Source organism: Pelophylax lessonae, assembly GCF_965119305.1.
Source record: "Pelophylax lessonae genome assembly, chromosome: 12".
Lineage (NCBI taxonomy): Eukaryota > Metazoa > Chordata > Amphibia > Anura > Ranidae > Pelophylax > Pelophylax lessonae.
In genome coordinates, this window is record NC_138779.1 from 126618958 (window position 1) to 126645139 (window position 26182).

The 26182-nt window shown below is 44.0% G+C and overlaps 1 protein-coding gene across 2 annotated transcripts in view; it reads left to right on the top strand.

Annotated features, from left to right (window-relative positions):
* The window catches only part of CBL (Cbl proto-oncogene), a 154903-nt gene that overhangs the window by 126970 nt on the left and 1751 nt on the right, over positions 1 to 26182 (top strand). For both annotated transcript variants that reach the window (XM_082274208.1, XM_082274209.1), the window contains 3 exons: positions 2048 to 2200; positions 9237 to 9334; positions 24970 to 25140. In XM_082274208.1, the coding sequence (XP_082130334.1) occupies positions 2048 to 2200; positions 9237 to 9334; positions 24970 to 25140 (422 nt within the window). The remainder of the gene's footprint in view (positions 1 to 2047; positions 2201 to 9236; positions 9335 to 24969; positions 25141 to 26182) is intronic.

Below are 26182 nucleotides of genomic sequence, written 5' to 3' on the forward strand. Positions count from 1 at the left end.
GCAATCGGATGGAAACAGACCGTCTGTCTTTTTCCATCTGATGCCATCTGATCCGATCCACGGGATGGATAGAAAATAGAACCATCATCCGTCTGTTTTTGGCAGACAGGATCAGATGGCGGCAGATTACCGCTCCATAGAGGAGATCGAAGGGTCCGATCAGGTCTGCCTGAAAAACTGACAGGCGGAGCTGATCAGACAGCCCGTGTGAAAGGGGCCTTCGGCTGTGGCATGGCAGGGAGATGATGGAAAATATAGTTTTTTTTTTTTTTTTTTTTAATAATTAAAAAAATTATTTTTGTTTTTTTTAAATAATTTAAATAATAAATAATAATAACCACACTCCCTGTCCACTTACCTTTAAGCAAAGGTAGGTGGACAGGGAGATGAAGCCTGCAAAAACTTCCATCTCATCTCCTCTTGGGCATTGAGAACAGGCAGGGGAAACAGAGCCATTAGTGACTGCTTGTCAAACTCCCGGCCACCACAAGAGGGCGCCAGGTCTCCATTCGCAACGTCTCTCACTGCAGAAGGCCGAAAAGCCGCGGCCTCAATTATCGGATGGCGCGGTAGTTCGCGCACTCGGGGAGGGGGTGGGGGGGACGCAAAAGGGACAGGACACCTCCTACAGTGCACCCCAGGTGCCAAGTCGCTAATTCTAGTCACCAATGCGACCTGGCGCCCGGGGTTTGTCGAGCCCTGGCTTAACAACATCAATACATCATCCCAATGATTTGGGCTTGCTATTCTGCCTCAGGGCCTTGGACAACTTTCCATCATTGAGAGAAAAAATTATTCCCAAGTTGGCCAAAATATCTTACAGGGTAATATCAGTGTGGCTGTCCAACAGCTGAAGCTTAGTGGTAGTTGGGTAATGCAGCAAGGCAATGACCCTAAGCATCAAAGTACATCCACTACAGACTGACTTCAGAAAAAAAAAATGTGCCTTCTGGAGTGGCCCAGTCATGGCCCAGACCCCATAGAGATGCTGTGGAATGACCTCGAGAGGCATTCACACCAGACATCCTACAAATGTGTCTGTGCTGAAGCAGCTTAATAAAGAGAAAAAGTCAAAAGTTCCTGCTGAATGTTGTGCAGGTCTGATCCAGAGGTACCAAAAGAGCTTGCTTGAAGTCATTGTTGTCGAAGGAGGTTCACTCAGATATTAACTCCAAGTATTCACTTACCTTTTCCTCCAGCACTGTGAACTTTTAATGGGTGTGTTCAATAGACATGAGAAATTAGAATGGTTTGTGTTATCAGCTTACACACCTTGTGTTTGTATTTTGTTGTGACTTAGATGATGATAGGCTCACATTTCTTGGCAAATTACTGCAGAAAACTAATGAACACCAAGGGGTTTGCATAATATTTCCTGTCACTGTATTTTTAAATAAAATAAATAATATAGCATATTTGTCGCCTAGAATGGATAATTTGTTTCAAGAACTATTTTACTATTACTATTACTTTTTGGTAACCGTAATAAAAATTGGACCCTATTAATGGTCAGATATGAAATGTAGACAGTATTTAAGTTCCTCTTTACATTGGTAATCAATGGAGTCCTGCCCCCTTACATTTGTGTTCAGTAGGAACAATGCTCTGATGAGTGATACTGTTGCTGGAAATACAAGTCAGAGAATCAATCTATCTCTGCTCCAGAAACTAGCAACCAAGACCATTTCACTCCTGCCCACAAAGGAGGTTGAATCTAAGGCCCCTACTGTGGCTGGATGAACACTGTAGGGACAATATTTATTCTGGTTTGGTAGAATGTCGGTGCTGAAACTGAATGACTGTGATCCCATCTCTTCCCTCTGTTGGGCAGAAACTAACAGCTACCGATACTGAATGTGCAGTTCTATGAATGAGCAACAGGAGTGGCCAGAGAAAAAATTACCATCTAGCCCATTCTGAAATCATTTTATTTGAAATGCAATCCCTCGGTCGCTTTTTATATGACTTTAACATGGTTTCAAATATCACATACGTTTAATGTTTGCCTGCATTATGTAATGGTCTTATTTGCTTTTTTTCATCAAAGGTCATTCCCAGTGCCAAAGCCTTCATTGGAAGATCACTCGAATAGTATTGATGATTCAGAGTATATGTGCCCCTCCTCTCGACCAGTTAATCCTCCTGTGGTACCTAAAACCGAAGCAAAGAGGCCTGTTGAATCCCTACCTCCTGGAATACGGTTAGTAAAGATTTTGAACTTTTTATTGGTAAAATCTGTATGCATGACAAATCCAAATACAATACACAGCAAATTACTGCAGTCCACAAGCATTCATAGGTGCAGAGTTTGGCAAAGGGACTGTTAAAGCGGTGTTATAACCCAAAACAAAAACTGTAATATATTGTAGCTTACCAATCATGAGATGTGGTGGCTGCATTTGTTTTCTTTTTTCTGCCTTTCTTCCCTTAGCCAGTAATACACCACCTACATTAGAGTGCCCCCACACTGGATGAAGGAGCACAGGTGCACATTTGGACAGCAACGCTGCCTGGCATTTTTTCCCATTTAAATGGAATTTTTTTACTTTTTCTTTCTTATTTTTGTTCCTGTGTGAACTACGATCAACTGTTATGGTGTGAACTACAATCAACAGCCGTACTGGGAGACACACTGGATATCCTAGATCCTTACGGTCTTCCCAGTCTGGCCTGCGAGAGCGACCCAACTATTAGCTCCGCGCTAGGTTGGCTGCGATATAGCCCCACTGGATGGGGGCTGACCGGCGAGTGAAAAACCTCACGAGGTCGCATAGCCCTGGTCACAACAATAGTCACGACCAAAGTCGTAGCTTAGCTTAGGCCGCAGCATCCCCATTCCAAGATGGTGCAGTGGACTGCTGGAAGTGGCGCCCGCCTGGTGAGCGTGGTATGATGAGTAGTGTCCCCCCTCCTTCCCTTCAGAATTTCTGGGGTGGTCACGATCCCCCCACCCCCCCCCCCCCCAGGGATGGTAGGCCCCCTCTGTGTCCTCCTTCCCCCCTTGTGTTTCCCCCCTCTCCTTTGCAGGGTTCCCCCTTAAGTTTGTGCCCTCACCTATCCCCCCCCCCCCCCGGCCCTTTTTTGGGGGCATGCGTGAAATTGGGTAGAGGTGCTGCATGGTGCTAGGCTAGAGGTCTGGTGGGTGCTGCCGCTGTTGGCCCCCTGTAGGGGGTGTTCGTACCGGGGTGCTGCGGGGGGGGGGGTGTCCCCTCCTGGGGTCTGTAAACTATTCCCTGGGGTCCAGGGTCCCATGCAGCAAAGCGTGATGCTGCAATTTCGCAGTGATCCCTGTATTCCCAGCTTCGGGGGGCCATGTTTTTGGTTTCCCCATAGAGTTTCATTGGCGGTTTTAGTCAGATGCAGTGCTGAGGCTTTGGGAGTCTCTAGTGTCAGGTCAATGTTTCCTCTTTCTCTCCCTGCAGTGTGGCAGACCGTTTTTGGAGCTCTCCAGATAGGGTGGTGAGTCTCTGGGGGTATATTTTCCCTTCCTCTGCTGTATATAGCGTTGCTGGTGTGCTGATTGTTGTGATGCCCCAGCGGTGCACAAGGGGGAGGGGCCTCCTGATTTTTTTTTCTTTGCTGATCAGCGCAGTTCAGTTTAACCCTTTATGGTCATGGTGCATGTTTCACCACCCGATCCACTTGCAGCTGCGGGACCCTCTGAGTCTCAGTCTGTAGATAAGTAGTAGATCAGTAAGTAGATATGGCCCTGCAAAGGAGACTAGGCAAGAAGCACCCCCCGCCTTCACCTGTATCCTCTGCTTCCTCAGAGTCTTAGGTGGATTTGGCCGCCGTGGACGAGAGTCAGCTCAATGGGTCTGCGTCCACCCACGCTGAGTGCGGAGGGGAGTCAACCTTCTGAGCTGGCGGATCAGTTGATCCAAGGGTTACAGTATATTTGTAAAGCATCTCTGGATATGGCTCCCTTGGCTGGCAGGGTTTCTCTGATGGCGGTGATCCTTTGCCGCATGATCTGGTTGAAGTACTGGGTCCATGAACTGGGTTTGGTTACAAGATCGAGTTTTGGTCCTTGGTAAGTTGGAAGGTTCTTTCCTTCCAACTTACGCCTGTCTCCAGAGTGGCTACAGGGCCACTACGGAGCAGTGCAGGACCTGTTAGCACAAGGGGTTATTGTGTTGGTTCCAGAGTCCGAACGTTTCCAAGGTTTATATTCAGATCTGTTTACAATTCCCACAAAGGAAGGCAAGATTTGTCCGATCTTGGATCTCAAGGCTCTGAACCACTTTGTGCGGGTTCAGAAATTTGGATTGGGTCAATTCGCACAGTAGTAGCTTTCCTGCATCAAGGAGATCTGCTGGCCTCTATTGATCTCAAGGACGCTTACCTTCATATTCCAATATATGTCGGGCATCAGCGTTTTCTTCGTTTTGCCGTGGGTGAGGAGCACTTTCAATTCCTGGCGTTACCCTTTGGTCTCGCTTCAGCTCCTCGAGTGCTCACAAAGGTTTTGGCCCCAGTGTTGGCCTTTTTTCCGCAGAAGGGGATCGCGGTACTAGGTTGCCTGGATGATCTACTTCTGCTTGCAGAGTCTTCCTCTGCTCTAGAAACCGACTTGGATGTTACGGTGCGAACTCTGCAGAAGTTCGGGTGGACAATGAATTTTCAGAAATCAGCACTGTCCACAAAGCTGGACTACTTGGGTCTGACCCTGGATTCAGTGTCAGCCTGGGTGTTTCTTCCTCAGACAAAACTTCTGAAGCTACAGGATGCTGTTCGGCTCCTGTTGTCCAACCATCAATTGTCACTCAGGACTTGGATGCAAGTACTGGGTCTGATGGTATCCACCTTCAAGGCTGTTCTGTTTGCGCAGTTCAACACCAGATCTTTACAAAGGGAATTCTGATCCAATGGAACAAGGATCCACTGTCATTGGACAATCTGATTCTGTTGAGTCGGGGTTCGAGGGACTATGGTGGCTCTGTTCTCCGGCTCTACGTCTGAGTCATAAGCTAACACCTTGAGTAGTCACGGGCTTATTACTAGAACTCCCTAATGGAAAGAAACAGTTTTGACTCTTATTGATGCAATGTGCTCCACTCTAAAACTAGAGGATCAGCCTATTGCTTTTACCAGTGCTGCTTCTAATCTTGGGTCATTTAAGTCTTCCCTTTGCACCCACTTTTCCGCCTGTTTCTCCGCAGCAATTGGGAGAATCCTGACAAGTAGTCTGTTCCCCCTAAGCAAATATTACCCTCCAGTCTGGTGAGGCTACTGTGCAGAAGTTGTCTGTTTCCACTGGACCCAGCAGTATAATAGTTACGTAGTTGGGTTGAAAAGAAACCCAAGTCTATCTAGTTAAGTAGAAAAACAGACTAAAAGAAAATCGCCTACAGTTGATGCCAGGGGAATGTAAAAAGCAATAACACATGGTCCAATTCGCTCCCACCTTAACAAGGCACTTAATAGTCTGGAAGAGGATGTGTCCATTCTTTAAAATAGAATTATAGGTAACATTTATTTTTGTTTAATTTTTTTTTGGATAGAGCAAGGGCAGGTTAGCCTCATTCCAGATTTTTTTTCACCCTCTGTGTCCCATTGCAGAGATTTCCCTTCACTTCCTGTCCCATTGCCAAACAGGAAGTGAGAGAAAATCCCTGCAAATTAAGGGAATTCCTTGGGGTCCCCCAGATCACCAGAACTAGTGTCCCCATTTGGAACATTTCCCTCCTATTACTTTTCTGGGGACAGCCCAAAATTTGTCATTTTCTTTTACTTTCACTTTCAAATATAATGGTAAACATAACATATTGAGAGGGTGAATGTCCCTAACGGGGCATAGCCTTTAGTTATACATTAAGGACTAAACTGATGACCATTTGGAAGCCCTTTCTAGAGCTCTGTTGTCGCTGGCAGGTCCTGCCCTGCCTTACTGGTCAAAATCCCTTGAAAAGTATCTAAGCACTCCTGTGGTTGATCCCTCACTTATAGAACATGCAGAGCTGGTGCCTGTTAAGCTGTGACAGTTTGCTGGAAGCCTGCTATCTCATTTCTCACATGTCTCATTTTAATCTGTAAATAAAGGACTCTTTAGCAAAAGAGCTGGACTGCGTAACCTTAAAAAAAGATAAAGTGTTTGAGTCGCGTGGTCTTTGAGCCCTTGGTTCCTGGAAGGTCTTGGTTAGGTTTTGTATATCCTTCTGCCAACACTTTTGCTTTCACACTCCTTCTGCCACGAAGTTGAAGTCTTCATCGCTCTTATGACTTTGTTCCCCTCTGAGGCCTTCCTCAGGTGATTTTGCCCATGCAAAGCCTTCTTTGTGCTCAAAGTGGTTTCTTGCTCTGTAAGAATAGAACCTTCTTCTCTCCATTAACCCTGACAGCTGTAGTTTTTCCTTGGCTCCCTCTGTTTTTTTTCATGGGGGCCTTCTTCTCCATTTCTTACACTTTAGGGCAGGGGTGGAGAACCTTTATTCTGCCAAGGGCCATTTGGATATTTATAACATAATTTGGGGCCATACAAAATTATCAACTTAAAAATTAGCCTGTTATATTTGGTCAAACATTTAATTAACTCACTTCTAATGTGATGGCTGGAACTTCTTCTCTTCTGGAGCGCAGTCGACTCTTTGCAGTGGTAAGTTTTGAAAAGAACTGCTTGCAGCAGTAAGTTGTTCCAAACACAGATGCATGTTTTAATGCATGTCTTCTCAAAGTGGGGAATACATCATTACTTATGTAACATTTGTAGAACTCAAGCAGTGGGAGGTTGTTGTACCTAGATTTCAGCACATCATCGCTTTGCAGCTGAATTATTTTGTGTTGTAGGTTATCAGGCACATCAGCTGGTTCCACATGGAATTAAACATCTTTGCTACACCTTTCAATTTGTTTACTTTTCACATCCTTGACTCTTTCACTAAATGCCTCACTGCTGGCTAGTACTGCTGTTGGGTACAGCTGGCTGGTACTGCTGGTGGGTACTGCTCGCTTTTACTGCTGTGGGTAGTACTCACTGCTTGCTGGTACTGTGCTGGCTGGTACTGCTGTGGGTAGTGCTGGCTGGTACTGCTGGCTGGTACTGCTGTGGCTACTGCTGGCGGGAAATGCTGGCTCGTGACACATAACATCAACATTGCGTGTTTGTGAGGAGCCGCGCCGCGCTGAAGGAAGCATGCTGCAGAGCTGATGCTTCCTCTCTGTCAGTCCTGACAGCTTGAGTCACAGGCGGAGTGATATCAAATGCAGAGTGATATCAAATGCACTCCTCCTGAGAGTCACCTCACAGGCGGAGTGCATTTAATATCACTCTGCCTGTGACTCAGACTGTCAGGACGGAGCTGGAACTATACAGGAAGTATTGGCTCCGTTCTGACAGCCGGGATATCGCGCGGCACTTGCGGGTGTCGGGAGCCGGCAGTCTGCATGCAGAAGACTTGAGATGTCTGGTTAAGGCGGAACACGTGACACTGCGCGCCTCCATGGTCCTCCTCAACATAATTAAATAGTGCTCCTGCTTGGCTGCATGCAGTGCCATTGGGGGCCGGACCAAATGGCCCCCAGGCTGTATGTTCCACACCGCTGCTATAGGGGGGCACTGCATCCTTGAAGCCAGTCCCTAGCTTCTCTGGGGCTCTTTTTATCACTTTCTGTGGAACTGTCATTCTCCCTTCCCATGTCTTGCCTTGGCATGTCAAACGTGGGATATGCCCTATGGGAGCATCAGGACTAACATCTATGGATGCCTGCCAAGCATTCCCTTTCCATCTGACCCATCTTTTATTCTTGACAAGGACGGCCCTTCTCTGGGTGATTAATATGTCCTTTTCTTTCCCAGAGCTTCTGCCTTCAAGGAACAAGTCCCTCCTTCCATATGTGAACCCATTGGAATATTTGGTTCTTTACAGCATCCAGCATTGGTCCTTCTAAAAGGGTTGTAGGATCACTACTTGTTCTGTTCACATTTTCAGAACTGTGTTTTTGACAGATGGCTGTTTGAGCATTGGCTTATCCTGCTTCAGCAGCAAGGTGCATCTGCTGTCATCTGTCTGTTTAGATTTGTTGACCCTCTTTGTTCTTTCCTGTGGACCTGTTGCTGCTTTTTTTGATGTTTTGTTGCTCGCCCCTTGATTTATTGCTTGGGAATGTCAACTTCTGTATCTTCTCCTGTATGATTAAGATGATTGAAATTTTGAGGTACACTGGGGGTGTTTTCCAGCAGAGCAATCGCCTAAAGGCAGATACCTACAACCCATGCTCTATGAATCAGTTCTTTTGTCCTATACTGTACTCCAAGATTTTACAGCTATGTCAAAATATCTGTTATTTAATTGCAAACAGTGTTATCAAAATTTGGCTTAAAATTTGCCTCTTGCATTCTACTGTACACTGTACTGTAGGGAGAAGCATCATAAGGAGCCAATCATTTTTGCTGCATTGCAAACAGTATGCTGATAGGAGCAGAGTGACAGAGTTTAGCCTATAAGTGTGCTGCTTCTCTTTCCACTCTCTAGACACAGGGTGGGGAGGCAACCTATAATTGAAAGTGAAACTGCACCAGGGAACAATTCGGTCTCCAACCTTGCAAGGCAGAGCTGTGTAATTATTATGATTAGACAGAAATACAGATTTTTTTTTTTGGCTGGAAAACATATTTATCTCATTTGCGCATTTCACTGTTTGCATTGAGTTTATCTGCCCTTCTATTACTGGACAAGGTGGGGAAGCTGGTTGGTGATGTCATAAATCATTGGAAATACAAGGTCTAAGGTGAATGGCTACTGTGCCAAGCAAACTGATCCACAAACCTCCCCCCTACCCCTAAGTTTTACCCTGAAGAAGGGAAGCTGCTCAGCACAGACCAGGGCAATGACTGTAGTAGCAACGAATACAGCAATTCTCTGCTTCCACAGTGGTCCCACATGTATGGAATATGCATACTTACATTGGTTCATGCTGGACTAATATAACTACGCACTAAAAACCATACCTGGAGTTCAAATTTAAAGTATCAGCTTTATTTTAGTGCAACCGCCCCTGCCACCTTCAGCCTTGTTCTTTCCTATCCCTGATCCTGAGTAGATTGCCCAGGCTTTTGTCAAAAATCTTCCTGGCTGGACCCATGCATGCACTCTACATTTACATTAATTCCTGTCAAATTGTATTAATTGAGGCTAAAACTGTTTGATGTTTGACAACTTGTTGGCTATGTACTAAAACGTAAACTTGGGTTCAAGCATCATAAGGGCCAATCCAACGGTTTCTAATTTCTTTTTTAGACCAGCTGAACAGCAGGTTGAAAGAGAGTCTTATGAGACCATGTACAATATCCATTGCCAAGCCACCCCTGTCGTCATGGAGCCAAGAAGTGATGAAGGTAAGGAAAAGTTTGTAGATGAAATAGTAGGCAACGTTGGACATGTGTTTATATTCAGTATGTGTTGTATTCTTGATGGACCAGACAAATATTAGATGGTAATCTTATAGTAGCAATAAAGAATACGTTCCTTGATTCCTTCCATCCACATGGAGTGTGTGGATAGGTGAATCAAGTCGTCTTTTTTTTTTTTTCCCCATTCAAACTGCTGGTTGAAAGAGAAAAAAAAAAAAAAGTCATCTATGGGCTGCCTTAGTTCCCTGATATACTTACCCTACTACTTCCCATCCAGAGGACTTTAGGGCAACGAGAAAGGGGGATAGATGAGCGTAAAGAAATTCTGGTATGTGAAAATATTTAACATATTAAAACCTGCTTAGATATGGGCCATACACAGCTTGTCACCAGGCAATTAATTTCAACATCAATCTTCCTAAAAGATTATATGTACATTTCACTTTATTTTATAAATAATATTGATCTGTAAAAGCCTCACTTGTGTAACTTTCCAAAAGGTCTGAGACTTCTCCTGGGTGCCACCATCTTCGATGTAAAGGATCCAGACTCAGTGCTTTCACTCAAATGATACTTTTAGTATGCCTTCCTTTTTAGTATTACTTCCCACGTCTCCCCCTAAAGTTACAGAAAAGGTTATTTAGTGAGGGTAAGGGTGGAAGAGCTGGGGTATCACAGATGGTATATAGACACTAAACAAAAATGTCAACTGCTCCAATTTATATACTAGCTTTTAGAGCAAGGTGTACACGGAAGGCCTTTGAACACCAAATAAAACAAAAATTTACTAGCACACTTACTATCTATCCAGCAAAAAAACAAAAGTAAACCAAGTTTTTAGACTCTCCCAGAAAAGGATAAGGTTATCTGGTGAAGGAGAACGGTTACTGTTCTTGGCAAATTACTTTTCCTGAAGTGATCACATTTTGTTAAAGTGAAACTATGAAGTCCTGATAGGTCACTTCAGACTGGCCCCTTGTGCAGGTATAGCTATGTAAAACATAAAAAATTTGTGTCTGTTTAAAATCCGGTAATACACACTCACCCTGCTCCGCACATGCTCAGTTGCTCTCCGTTTTTAGGCACTGGCAAGTTTGTAGAGAGAGGCCAATCTGCTGAGTCTTAAAAGCAGAGTCAACCCCTTCTTTCCTTTACAGTCAAAGAAGCTGCTTTTGTTTGATCTGCAACTGCCATGGTGCTGCACATGTGATCAGTTATGACACCAGCCATTAATGGTTTGACAGTTAGGTTTAGGACACAAGCAAATGTGACAGCAATTCTGGCATTCCAGGAATGTAACTATTTGAAACCGTTAAATTGATGGGTTTAGTTCCGCTCTATGATTTACTGATATCCAGGGGCTCTGGGCTTCAGCAAAATGGCAGCCTCCAGCAAAAAGAATCAGGAGCAATGCTGGAGACAATTTACAACATGCACTAATTTTGGTAACAAAATCACGTGGAATGTGTTCCTTGCTAAACAACAATATTTTTTGTCAAGTTGTTATGGGTAAAGTCCCGCTTAAAGTTCAAAGGCCCATTGCAAATTAACGTTTCTTTTAAAAAATAATTCTATGAAAAGAAAAATTCTGCAGGTACAAATTAAAAATACTTGATTTTTCTATGTTTGTTACTTGCAGCTTTTTAAGTTTGTGATAGGGTTCAAATCGGTCTGTATATGCATTAAAGCATGCTTGTTATACTCATTGTGGAACCATGTGTAAAAAGACTGATCCTGTCTTCTCTGATCCTCCCCTTTTACTGTCCCCAATCCATCTGCTTATAGAACACAGCCTTGGAGGCACTCTGCACATGCTCAGTTTAGTGTATATTGCTAGAGGTTTTTTTTTTTTTTTTTTGTGAGGGTGCATGTGATCAGCAGAGGGTCAACCATCACAGTCCACACAGAGGGTCAGGGGTCATGCAGCCTCATAGGACAGTCAGATTGGAATGAAAATTCATCCTACAAGCTTTAACCAGTGCTAGGCTGGACACTGATAGAAGTCACAAGACTGTTATATTCCGCTAATGAGAAAGGGTATTTAGCAGTTTATATTTCCATGTACTGTGGGAGACCAGATATAGTGAATGAAGGGTCATGGATCTAATGAAACTTAAGGTTATGTGATCCTGAGATATAGCTGTGTTACAAGACCTATCAATGCTAACACCAAAACCTGGCATGGTACAGATCAGCTTCATCTTTACAGCACATGCTACACTGCAAGTCCTACAATTGTCGTCATATTAGCAGATTTACATATTGTCACAGACCGTTAAGCCTGCACTACAGACACTTGCTTATCAATCAACTTCCTCTCATTCCACAGCACACTTACTAAAGAGCAATGGGAAACTTTCCCAGTACTGCAGTTTCTATTGTGCTTTCTTTCTGCATAGAGAGAATGAGGAAACGGGGGAAGAGACTGCTGCTGAGCTATACTTTAAGTGCTCATCCTCCAGACTGTGTGTCAGGATTTATTGAACAATGTCTGTGGGGGTGGATGTGGATGCTGCTCAGTACGCAATGAGTGTTGTGTCAGTAAAGAATGTCTCTGGAGAGGGTGTAGACTCTGGACCGTGAATTCAAGTATGCTCTGTGCAGCTAAATTCACCACTGTAGGCAGCGTCCCCCAAAACTGAAAAAGACAAGAGTTGCAATCTGCCTTTGTGATATACAGTTTAGTATAAAGTCTCCTTTTCTAATGATACCCAAAACTGAATTGCAGATGCATGATAATGACTTATTAATGCTGTGTTTAGGGGCAAGAATATATTTTTCTCTATTAAGCCTATCTTTTATTAGAATAAAGTATTTCGCTTAAAGGAGAAGTTTGACCCAGATTCAGAGGACAGCGGGCTAAAGCAATAATGTTGGAATCCACCCAGATGCCTGACCGGCAGCTGGCTCAGCCTCTCAGCGTGCCATTTAGAGACTAAGCCAGCCACTCCCGCCCTCTTTCCTGCCCGGTGCTCCATTGAGTACTGAAGGGGCAGAGCACAGGAAGGTGACCAGGAATGGAGTCATTAGTGGCCTTTGATCGCTCAGCTCTGTGTGGAGACAGTAGGAGACAGCTGCAGCATCGGATCAATGTTGCAGCCTGTAGGTAAGTATAAATGTTTTTCCTGCACTTATATTTTAAAGTTTTAACTCCGTGAGAAGAAAGAAACCCACCCTTGCTTGCTATGTCTAGAGGATTGCAGAACAGGCTGTATCACTTACCTGTCTCCCTGCTCTGGCCATCCCAAGCAGTTTTTCTTCCTCCTAAGCTCTGGTCTGTTGTGGAGCCTCGGTGTTGTCATGTACAATGCAGGGACATTAACCCTGTGTTTACATTTTGGAAGCTGGAGGGCAACCAGAGGAGGTCACAGCTTACAGAAGGGCTGGAACAAGGAATAAGGTATTTTCTCCTTTGTCCTCTGCCCCTAGACTAAATTATCAGCCCTTGCAATGCTTTGTGTGCAGCCAGCGAGGGACAGCTGCAGCATCCGATATCCCCCCCCCCCCCCCCCCCACTGCAAGGGTGCATTTATTTTTATTTTTTTTTTATGGAGCTGGGATTTAAAAGCATTGCATACTATGATCTGTGAGGACTCTTATATATGTTATGTGCCAAATGAGGAAAAGTAGCAGAAGAAACTCCATCAATGATGTAGGTCATGATGGACTTCTGCAAATCAGAGATTCATAATTTTTCTTATAGATGGTAGACTCTGCGCTTATGGTGATATACTTGGATGAGAAATGAGTAGTAGGCTGCTGCCTCCCTAGAATATAGTCAAAGACTATATAAAGATAAAGAGAAATTGGGGAATGGCGCTTCCTAGTGGCGGTGATATAAATAAGGGTAAAAATGTATATAATATAATTATGTGTATAATATTAAAATAGAGGAAATAAATCTGAAGGAAAGCTGATGTACAGTATATAAAATGTATAAAAGATAAGTATTGTATCAAATGGTCTATAAAGTGACATGTGCATAAGTACCTGTAGGGGACGTGTGCACATAGATGATAACTATATGAAAGTGACAAAGTGCTAATAAATATATAAATAACAATACTGTAAACAGCGATGAAAATAAATATGAGGCAAAACTAATGTACAGTATACAGAATATATATAAAAATATATAAAATATGGTGAATAAATATAGTATCAAATCAATTTAGTGGCATGTGCATAAGTTCCTGTAGGTGACATGTGCACATAAATAATAAATATATGAAAGTGACCAAGTGCTACTAAATAAATAACTATAAATAAGGATTAAGTGATGATATAATAATCCCCAATAGTGACTTCAGTAAATATAAAATATTATTGCTGGATAAAGTGACAGGATAATGATATAAAGGTGACTTAGTAGTTAGCAATATCCAAAAATTATGAAAAAGGTGACTTAGTGGCTACAAAAGTCCAAAAAATATTATAAATCAGGTGACAAAATTCTTTGTGTAAATAATACACACTACCAGGTGACCCTGTGGTGGGTAGTGAGGTGAGGTGCTCTGTGACCCCTATAGTAAGTAGCCCACTCACCAGAGATACCCACCCCACACAGGGGTATAGAGCGGGTATATAAATGGCATGGTGGTCCTTCAGATGGATCCTTGTTCCCTCTGTAGGTCCTAGGATGGACGTGCTGGAGGGTCCCTGTAGGGTATCGGGGTGTATCAGGATTCCTAAAAGAGGATGGCCGGGGTCTGGTGGGGTCCTGTCTGTATGGGGTAGTGGCTCCAATGCTCCAAGGTAAGGTCAACTAGTTTCAGCGGGACAGATCATGTACACAAAGGCCAAAAATCCACAAGGATTCAGAGAGGCCTCCCGGCAGGCCATCGCGAGTGGAGTAGACTCACTGCCCCCAAGACTAGGCGAGTATCTGGATAACTGTCTTCAACAGGGTATGGTGGAGGTGTAGGAAGGCTGATAGCTGGCACACTACACTGGGATGATCACCTTGCACCTGGTGTATCCTGTGATCATCCCACTTTATGACTTTAACATGAGAATGCTGCACTTGTTAACATAAAAAGCTGTGCAGTTCCCTGCCCTCTCTCCAGACCAGCTGGAACTTCCTGCCTCTCTGCTCTTCTGTACATTTACATATACATACACATGCATGCACTGCATACACCCACATATATACCACATACACACACACAAACACCTGTCTGCTGGCATTTTTAATTGCCCATGTCCCTGCCAGTGGAAAACTAATAGGGGCAGCTCACTCCTCCCGACTCCACCTCCTCACCTGGCAGACACAGCTCCTCCTCCTCCTCTCCATCCATCCACCTTCCTTGCAGGCACAGCTCATCCTTCCAACTCTCTCTCTCCTCAGAGTTGCTCTACTAGATCCATAAGTGCCTCTTGGGTGTTTGGGTATCAGACTGTAGTTTGCCAAATTTGTAAGGCTGCCACCTAGTCTTCTCTTTACACATTCTGAAGTTTTACCAGGTGGGGATGATCAAACCCATTCTGATGCCAGTTTCAGTTGACTCTCTGAGCTTCTGTTCTGTTGTGTTTTTTTTTTGTGGGAATATTCTAATCTTGTTGCCCAACTTTCACTTGGACTACTTTTGAATGTTCATCGGTCAATAGATTTTCTGTGTCCCTCAATGAAAGAGAAAAAAGTCCATAAATGTATTTTAGAGTTCTGTGAGGGACATGGGTTTCACTGTTTATGATCATGCTCTTGGTTCTGCTATTCCACTTTTCCACAAAACTGAGGCATGCTGGCAGTAATAGCAGAAATACTGGGGCTGGCCCACAATTTTTATTTTTTTTTAAGTTGGTAATTTAATAAATTCCAGTGCCAATCAATAATCTCCAGAAATAGATTTTAATGTACTGTAAGTATGAAAATCCCATTTTCCCACCTAAATGTAGTAAAATCAATAATCGGGCTTAGTCTGAAATCTGTTATCACAGAAACAGGAAGAACAGTAGCCCCATTTTAGGTTTAAAATTCTGAATGTCTTCTTTTGAATCAAGTGATTTGCCACATGGAATTCACCATATCTGTCTTAGGACAGTTGCACTTGGGAGTAAAACAAAAGGCCATATTTATGGATCAGTAAAGAGATGCATTGCTGTTTGACACAATGCACACTGCTATGCAAAGATCAGTACAGCAGCTCTGCGTACAGAGCTGTAAAAACATATGTATACATTTTTTTACACCTGTACCCTTAAGCACATGCACACAAGGGTACAGGCATATAGATGTAAATCAGAGCACTGGCTGAATATTTAATTAGTGTGTTCTATCTTAGTAGGCCACCTCTTACTGCCACACATCCAATAAAACAGTGCTCAGCTGCATAAGTTCAACAGCAAGCCCTGGAGTGGCAGCGAGGGAGTGCAGTTACTGGAATCCATCCCCCTGTGGCTACATTAAGCCCCCCCTCCAGTGCACCCGGATTGGCAGTAATCACTCCTGTGTTTAGAACTGAAGTTTAATATGCTTGAGTTTGTGAATGAATAGGAAACCTCTGTACAAAGCGCTTCCTGTTCAATCATCGCCAGTGCAGCTGAGGCTGCAGAGAAAGGAATTAAAGAATCTAGGTCTTTAATTTCTCTGTTTCAAAAGTGAGACATCTATTTAGACCCCTGATATTTCAAACAAATGTCTCACCTTCTTATTGAAAAAAAAAAAAAAAATTAACAAAAAACAAAAGAATTGTAAAAAAAAAAAGTGGAACATAGTGTGGGGGAAAAAAAATGCCAACAGGCAGGATTTTTAATATAAAAGAGACATACTAGGTCTCTTCTACATTAGTTTGCCTGCCTGTCCACTGTACGCTGAGCTGCAATTTTGGCAGTGCTGAGATGACTAAACTCCCGCACGTGCGCAGGAGTGGCGTCTATTCAGCCCAACCAATGAAAACAACTGGAGATTGATGCACCGAAGCAGCCAGGCTAAATAGGTCAGCGTCAGGCGGGACATTGCAGCACTGGAGAGAAGGTGAGTATAGTTCTTATTAAAGGTTTCATTCACAAAAGTACTTTGGCCATATGAATGAGTGTTTTGTTCATGCAGATGAAGCCGCCTGTTAAGCCTGGTTCTCACCTACAGGTGCGACAAAGCGCAGCACGTTTCCAAGAATTTTGTGAGCGTAGGACAGCCCATTTATTTTAATGGGCAGCCCTATGAATGAGAAACGTGGAAAAGAAGTCCTGAACTCTTTTACGAAAATGGCAACAGCACAAGTCTACGGCATGTACCAGACACACAAAGCTCTACATTTTAGGCTTACCCTATGGGGATGCAGCATGTGCAGGAACACAGCCGCAGGTCCTGATTTGACAGGTGTGAATGAGCGGCCCCAAATGCACACTGTCTGTGTATGGGGCCATAAAACTGGACCTACATGCCTGGGGGGAAACCTTTTTAGGTAGGCTGTATGGGACCCCATGATTATGAACAGCAGTCTTGATTGTTGGCATGGTGTGTGCCGAGACCTGCTTCCGGAGGAGGAGGCTGTTGGTGAGAGCGGCAGCGCTATGCTTGGGAACACACGGGGATCAGAACTTCAAGATGGGGGAGAAGGTGGTTAGGGGTGGCACAGTTGCTGGAACCGACCCTCCTGTAGCTCCCCTTGCAGCTGCTGAAAGGAGGAGGAGAAACCAGCTGAATTGCAGAGGGGGCCATAGAAGGATCAGTTCAAGTAATTGGTTTCAATTCTCCCTTCCCGCAAGTATGAGAGGAGGAAGTGGGAGGTGGCCAAGTGGGAGGTAACTCGATGATGAATATTCAGCTAGTGTTCTAATTTAAATCTTTGCACCGAAGTGTCCTCAAAGAGTTGAGCTCTATTATTTCTAAGCCATTGTTTCTAATTTTAGTGCCACTGGTGTAAGGCCAATGTGGTGTCTATATTTAAAAAGGGATAAAAGTCTATACCTAGTAATAGTGATGGGCTGAACGTTCGTGTCGATGAACACACAAACAAATGTGGTGCTCGGCAGGAATTTTGCCCGCCAATGAAGTTCCCCATAATGGACTGCGTGATTGCAGTGCATTAAGTGCTTGTGATTGGCCAAAGCATGCACCTGACCTGTATGCTTCAGCCAATCACAGAACAGTGTCCTGTCAGAGCCATGATTGGCCAAAGGCCTTTAGCCAATCATGGCTCGGGCTAAATCCACGCCCCACGCTATATAAGGCTGCTTACACGGCAGCCGTGTGTAGTGTGTTCACGGCGATTAGGCAGGTAGATAGTGGATTGTGCTTTCAGATTTAATGCAGTCAGTGCAGTGTAGTATAGGGCTGATTTTTGTGTAACACAATGTACTGCAGTCAATGTAGTGTAGTGCTGTGCTCATTCATTTTGTGTAACACAGTGTAGTGCAGTACAGTGTAGTGTAGGGCTGATTCTTATGTAACACAGTGTAGTGCAGTCAGTGTAGTGCTGTGCTGTGATTCTTGTGTAACAGTGTAGTGGGGCCACTGAAGTGTTGGTGTATACAACACGTCTGTCACCCCACTGATCCCATTTTTGTTTTTTTATTTTGCAGCATCAGGTTCTGTTGCTGCAACATTAGTACTCCCCCCCCCCCCCTTCTGCGTTGCAGGTGCTATTCCTTCTGCGTCAGCAGTGGGGTTTTTATTTTTTGTGGCGCAGCAGCACTAACTTCATTTATGGCATAATTGTTGTCTCCCTTTTGTGTTGAAGGTGCTATTCCTTCTGAGTCAGCAGTGGGGTTTCCTTTGGTGGTGCAGCAGCACTAATTTTATTTAGGGCATAATTGCTGTGCTCCCTTTTGTGTCTTTCTGCGTAAGCAGTGAGGTTTTTTTTTTTTTTTTTTTTGTGGTACAGCAGAACTGATTTTATTTAGGGCGTAATTGCTGTCTCCCCAATGCGTCATAGGTGCTATTCCTTCTGCATCAGCAGGGTTTTTTTTTTTAGCTTTATTACGTTTTTCTTTATGAAAAAAAAATGTATATAATAAAACCGTTTATAGTGCAACAAGTACAAAAGTATTGCACCCAAGCACCATATTCCCTTCCCACACTCTATAACAAAAAGTTACAAAAATACCCCCAAAAAATAAAAAAGAATATTAAAACGGTTTATAGTGCACCAAGCACAAAAGTATTTCACCCAAGCATCATATTTCCATCCCACATTCAATTATAAAAAGTTATAACCCCCCCCAAAAAAAAAAAATAATCCCCATCGTGTCTGAAAGGCCAACAAGGAGAGGCAGACGCTCACAGGCCACTAAAAGAGGGCCTCTGTGTCCACAGTGAAAAGTTGTGGTCACGGACATGGTGCATCCTCTGCAGACGGGGCATGCTTGTCCTTTTTTTTTTTTTTTTTCTGGTGCTGGTCGCATTATTGAGCCACAACATGCGAAAGAGTTGGTGGAGTGGATAACTAAGCCCTCCTCATCCTCTGTCCCAGGCTCATACTAGTTTGCATTCCACCGCAGCTGCCAAAGCAGCCTATTCCACAGGCTCCTTGTCCACAGCTACTCCTTCCGTAGCCTCACCATCATGCGCTGAGGAGTTACTTGAATTATTCGATCATAGTGTCAGTTACATGATGCTGGAGGATGCGCAGCAATTTTAATGCTCCGATGTTGGTTCCCAGGTTGAGGAAGAGAATAACATGAGCCTAGAGAGAGGGAGTGACAATGATGGACTGTCATGTTCCCCCAGCTGCAGCATACTGCCAAGTTTGCTCCAGTGACGTGGAGGGAGGGGATGATGAGTTCACTGGCGGTATTTGGATGCATGAGAGAATAGAGGAGGAAAGTGAGGAGGAGGCGGCACAACTCCGGGGCAGGATTTCCTCCAGGGGCCAGCTTAAGGGCAGCCACCCTATTGCATCACACCACAGAGCTTCACAGGTGCAGGGCGCTGCTAACTCCCCGCCAGTTCATTGATGTGGGCTTTTTTCAACACGTGCAGCAGACCGCAGCATTGCTGTTTGCAATCTCTGTCTGAAGCGGATCAAGCGTGGCCAGAACACCAGCCACTTGGGCACCACATGCTTGATAAGACATATATGATAACCAACCATGCAGTCCGTTGGCAACAGCACCTGAAAGACCCCCATCATAATAAAATGCAGACTTCTCCTTGCTCCTCATCTGGAATCTCTACCCCTAATATACTTCAAGTCTTCTCAAAAACCTGCACTGAGAGGGATGATGGTATAGCAATTGGTGCCACAGGTACTTGCACCCAATCTGTTAGCATTACACCACCTGATTTGACCAGCAGGCAAATTTCGTTACCCCAGTTGCTGAACCGTAAAAAAAAAATACTGTCCCTGCTATCCACATGCTCAGTGTCTAAATGCTAGCTTGGCCAAATTGCTAGCACTACAACTGCTGCCTTTTTAGCTGGTAGTTTCTGCCTCCTTTCATGAATTTGCGGAATGTGCTGTACCCCAGTGGCAGGTTCCAAAAATACATTTCTTTGCACGTAAGGTCATTCCAGCTCTGTACCATCATGTGGAAGGCAATGATTTTGCCTCGTTTGACAGAGCGGTCAGCAGGAAGGTTCTCATTACTGCTGACTCTTGGTCCAGCAGGCAAGGTCAGGGAACGTTAATTTCCTTGTCAGCGCACTGGGCAACTCTGCTGGCAGCTGGGAAGGATGCAGGACAGGGTTCAGTGCTGGAGCTTGTTTCGCCACCACGCCTCCAAAAAGCTGGTGGTGATTCTGCCACATCTGTCAGCTTCACCCCGTCCTCTTCTTCTTCCTCTATGGCCGCTTCTGCTGAATTGTCCTCTTAACCAGCAGTGCTCCCTAAGCATTCAAAGGGCTACGCAAGCAGTCAGGCTAAAAGATGTCATGCAGTGCTTCAGTTGGTCTGTCTAGGGGACAGGAGCCACACCGGGGCAGAGATTCTGTCAGCTCTGCAGGGACAGGCTGAGAGGTGGTTGATGCCAAGGCAGCTTGAGCCAGGAATGGTTGTATGTGGCAATGGCACCGACCTTCTCTCCTCCCTCCGACAGGGACACTTGACACATGTTCCATGCTTGGCACATGTTCTGAATTTGGTGGTGTAGCGTTTCTTGAACAGGTACCCAGGCTTACAAGATCATCTGAGGCATGCCAGAAAAGTCTGTAGCCATTTCCGGCAGTCATACAATGCCGGTGCTCAGCTGGCTAACATTCAACGGGATTCAGCCTGCCCACCAACCACCTCATTTGTAACATGCCCACCAGGTGAAACGCAACATTGGCAATGCTGCAGCGGCTGCACACTACAAAAGGACATTCTCAGGGGAGATTGGCTTCTTTTCACCATGCCAGTGGATGCTGATTAAGGATGCATGCACTGTCTTGTCACCATTTGAGGAGGCCACAAGGCTGTTGAGCCGTGACAATGCATGCATCAGTGACACTGTCCCTCTAGTCTTCCTGCTGGAGCACACACTTCGTGGAATCAGGGACAGGGCATTTGAGGCAGAACAGTGGGAGGAAGAGGACTACTTCCTTTCCTCACAAGGCCCCTTTTATGCAGATACCTTTCCTGCAGGGCCACAAAACACACAGGAGGAGTAGGAGGATTGTGGCATGATGGAAGTAGAGGATAACATACAGCAGTCTTCAAGGAATGGTTTTCATTCCCCAGGTGTTGTACGTGGCTGGGGAGAGGTTGCTCCTGACAATGTCATCCTTAGTGATTCAGAGGACTCAGAATCTCATGCCTCCTCAAACTTACGCTGCATGGGCTCCCTGATGCTGCAAAGCCTGCGAAAGGACCAGAGAATTTGTGGTATCAGGGAGAGGGATCATTACTGGTTGGCAACCCTTCTTGATCGGGTAAAGTTGCAGAGCTCATCCTGTCTTCGCAGAGGATAAAACCTCTTGGACGCCTTTTAGAAAAATTTATGTAACACCTTTTCTAGACACTAGGAGGTTACCATTTTCTGGACAACGTGTTTCTGAGGCTTCATTCGGTCAAAGGAGTGGTGGTGGAGAATGTGGCCGGCTGAGCGATGCCTTTAAACAATTCTTTAGTCCTCAGCGCCATTTTAGTAACCATTGACAGTGTCTGCAGCATGTGGTGCAGGATTATCTAGGGGCAAGAGCAGACTTGAAGACCTTTCCAACTGAGCATCCACTGGGTTACTGGGTCTTGAGGATGGACTAATGACCAGAACTTGCTCAATATGCAATCGAGCTACTGGCCTGTCCTGCTTCCAGCATGCTTTCCGAACTGACATTCAGTGCTGCTGGAGGTTTTGTGATGGATAAAAGAGTGCGTCTGGGCACAGACTCCGTTGACCGGCTGACATTTATCAAAATGAATCAGTCTTGGATCAACAGCAGCTGTTAAGCCCCTGATGCTGATGTAACTGGTTGAATTTACTAGGTATCTGGGATCCTTTAAAGATTGCTTGGGCTGCCTATCCTATTCCTGAATCTTGATTATGCTAGTTTCCAACAATGGTTTTGGTTTATGGCACCACCAACACCCAAGGCCCAATTTTTCTGCACCTGTATCAGAGGTGCATGTATTTTAAATTGTTCCTAATTTTTAACAGCAGGGGGTTAGTGTTCAGGCACCACTAGGGATGGGTGAACGGTCAAATGTCAGTAAATGGTAGCGAAGATACGGATGGCAGCGAGAGATTGGCTGGTGAAGGCACAATATTCTGGCAACCAGGAAGTGCAGAGACATGGCTTAAATCAGAAAATTCATATTGTATGGATTTTGGGGAGGACTCTACGCCTTTTTTCTTTTTTTTTTTTTTTTTTTTTGTCATGGGGTTCCCCTTAAAATTCTTATCAGACCTGATAAGCTTGGTATGGACTGGAGGGGAAACCTACGCCATTTTTTTTTTCATCTCTGCAGGGAGCTGAGAATATATTACAGCTGCAAGCAAGTTTAAATTACATATTGCTGCAGCAGCTAGCTCCATACATCGTGCAGAAGCGCCACTTTACTTGCACATTAAGGGGACCCCCCAGGCACGATATTTAAAGGAATTTTTCATTTTTTTGTTTCACTTTAAAATGATTGTTTGTTTTAAAAACATTTTCTGCATTGATACAAGTCCCCCAGGGCAGTACCCAGGTCCCCATACACTTTTTATGACAATAACTTGCTTATAAGCCTTTAAAATGAGGACTTTTGATTTATCGAATGTTCACTAGAACTTTTCTTCCGTTCAAAATGTTCTGGTGCGAACCAAACCGGGGGGGTGTTCGGCCCCCTCAGTACCTAGTAACTACAGACCTGTTAGTTTAACTTCTATAGTTGGGATAATACTGGAGAATTAAAAAAAAAAAAAACACAAGAAGTCATCATGGATTCACGAAAAGGCCAAAGTTGTCAAACCTGATTTCTTTTTATGAGGCGGTAAGCAAAAACTTGGACAAATCAGGGGCTGTGTGTACTTGGATTTTGCAATAGCATTTAACACAGTTTCTCTCACAGTTAGAAGTCATTTGTAAGTCTTTGGCTCCCGCTGCTTTCAGTCACAGCCAATGAAGATGGAGCTGGGAAAGGGGTTGAGCTGCACCCTATGTGTCTAATGCAGGGCTTGACAAATTTGTTTTAAATCTAGGAGCCAGCTAAAAAAGTTAGGAGCCAGTTTGTGCGTGTGCCGCGATATGTAACGTGTATCTTAATCAAAGAGCTGGTTAAGGGGGAATATGATCAGTATGTATACAGTAAATGCATAGGCGGTCCACATAATGAACTTGGTGTTGTTATTCACTTTCAAGTCCTTAAAGAGGACAAGGGGGCACTCTTTACATGTGGAGGAAAAGAGATTTAATCTCCTTCTTTAGAAAAATGTCTTCGCTGTAGCTGCATAAATGTGGAATAGGCTCCCTACTGCTGGCCAGCTCAGTATATTTTATATATATATATATATATATATATATATATATATATATATATATATAAAAGAGCTGGATGCATTCCTAAATGCACACAATATAAATGAATACTAACATTTATAGTTAATAATACCAGGGGTAGTAGCTTGCATTACAAAGAGGTGGGGATGTTTGTGACTACATTGAGTTAATATGGTTCCATGGCTTGGTTCAGAGCTAACAATAGAGGCTCATCCTAGTAGCCAACTTTGGAATCGATAAGGTTCTTTATTCCTATATTCTGACCCCCCTTAATAGTTGCCTCCTGTTGGGCTGGGGAGGAGCCCTGGGGGACTCTGTCGCAGCAGGGGACTTGGACATTATCTGTCTTATTTTTTTGTTCTCCATCCTGGAACTTTGAGTGGTTTGGCTGTCTCTGCAGGGTTGGATCATGCTGTCATTTTATCTGGATTTAGTCGGACAACACCACAGCTATCACCAGGGAGTTATCTGAGGTCTTGTCGCAGCAAGACTGGTAGTTTTTAGGATCCTGTCTTGAACAGAACTTCACGTTGCTGCCCTTCTGTCCTGGTGTTATTTGGCAGTGCTTTTCCTCAGCTAGTAGTGCTTGGATTTGGGGCAATGGTCCCTTCACCCTGTGGTGTTCTATGACTCTGTTGCTTTTGGGGGGGGGGGGGGGGGGGCAAAGTTGGACCTTTTGTCTTCCAGGTTAACCAACAAACTGGATGGGTTTGTCTTAAGGTACAGAGATTCCTTAGCAGAAGCAATGGTATCTCTGGGATTCCTTGGGATCAGTACACCCTGATCTACACATTGTTTTCCTGATCCTTCTTCCCAATCATCTTTGCAGGATCAAGAAAGGGAGCATTATTGTGTTTCCTATTGCTCCTGACTGGCCTAAATTAATGTAAAAATGCTGACCTGGTAAGACTCCCCACAAATGTTCTATTTCTTCTGCCTCTGTCCCAAGGACCGTTTTGCCATCCTACTTCATTATTGTTGACTTTAATGGTATGGCTGCTGAAGTCTTCATGTTGTGCTGGACAATACTGTGCTGGCCAACAGCTTTTTTTTTTTTTTTGCCAGGGTCTTTCTCCTGTAGATGGGGGTGTTTACCGCCGATAGGCTTCTTTCACACGGAGCGGAACGTATTGCGATCCGATCCGGCACTTTTTTTTTTTTTTTCCACGGACACGGATGACACTTGTCATCCGCTGTGTATGTCCGCATATCATCCTATCCATTTGCGGATGATATACGGACATAATGTATGTCTATGGGGATTGCGGATGTCAGCGGATGACACTGCTGACATCCGATTTTGCATCCTTTCCGTTTTTTAAACGGAAGAAAAAAGGGGTTCTGTTCCGTTCCAAAAAACGGAACAGAACTGAAAGGACGCAAAACGGATGTCAGCGGGCGGTCATCCGCTGACATCCGCAATCCCATTGACATGCATTATGTCCGTATATCACCCGCAAACGGATGGGGTGATATACGGACATACGGAGCGCCCGTGTGAAAGGGGCCTTAGTCTAAAAAATTTTATGAATTCCTGTGTCACTCAATGAACTAAAAAGAAAAGGATTTGAAGGTAAATACAACATTGCTGTTTTTACTGCTTTACTGAAAAAGTCAGTTTGTGCCTTTTAAGCCTTTTGTATGATGGAATTAGACATCTGCTCAGACAATGATTATAAAGACTTTTGGTACAAAAAGACAACTGATTTTCATGTATTTGATAACTAATCTTGTGAAACCAAAAAAATATATATTTCAATATTTTTTTTTGTTAAAACAGAGGAATGCGCTGCCATGTCAAGCAATGGGGCTGAGGATGAGGATGAGGATGATGGGTATGAGGTACCAAAGTCACACTTGCCAATGGCCCCGGCTCGCCGCACACTTTCTGATATTTCAAACGCTGTACCTACCTTCAGTTCCGCGACTACCAGCAGAGATTCTGGAGCAGGTATAAACATTTCTCAAAGAACTACTTTCCAGATTATCTGGGGATCCTACGTAAGTGAGGGTTGTGATTTTTATCAGTTTGGTCTTTAACATATCCACAGACATACACTGTCAAAACTGATGGTAGGTTGACATATGCTCATTTACCATGTGGAAGATCTCCCCTCTTTTACTGGACGAAGAATCTTTTTAACAGGGACGCAGACGGCAATATAAATCTTTCGGAGGTTCTGTCCACCCAATTTAAAACAGGGATTGATTTACTGTGTAGAGTGAAAATCTATTGAAGCTGTGCATGGAAGCCAGTTAGCTTATTCAGTTAAGCTTTGATAAAAAAAAAAAAAAAACCCTGGAAGCTGATTGGTTTCTATGCAGAGCTGCACCAGATTTTGCATTCTCTGGTTTTAGTAAATCGAGCCATAAATGTTCTGTCTTGACTTGGTTATTTTTTTTTTTTCAAGAAATGTAATGGGTATTACTACTATTTTAAGTTCTTCTGTGTACAGTGACTGGAATCTTCCCTCACTGGATAAACAGTCACTGCAAGGGCCCATGAAAAAAACGGGTTTCTAGGTGCTCTGCTCACACCACACTGCTGGTGTGAGATTCAGTGCAAAAAAATGCAGCATGTCTGAGTTTGATAGACCCCTCTCAAGTAGTGACTATAGACCAGGACTAATATGTGCAAGGGGGGCATATCTAATCGTGTCTATAGAGCTAAGCAAGGATGGGACATCTATAAAATACCCCTGAAGGGGTGCCTTACTGGTCAGTAGTGACAGGTTAAGTGAACAGAGGCAGTATTCTTGCTGTAAAGAGTGACCTCTTGTGGCCACAGTACAGAACAGTTGTTGTCCAGTAAAACTGAAGATGCAAGGATTAAGGCCCCTTTGTATAACTGATAAAATTGCTCTAACTAAACCCTTTTCCAGAAATTATTTTCTAACAAGATTTCAACATATACTGAATATAGGTCTCCAATTTAGTTAAAACAATTTTTATAATCACCTAGTGCGTGAACTATAAAGCAATGTGACCATTTT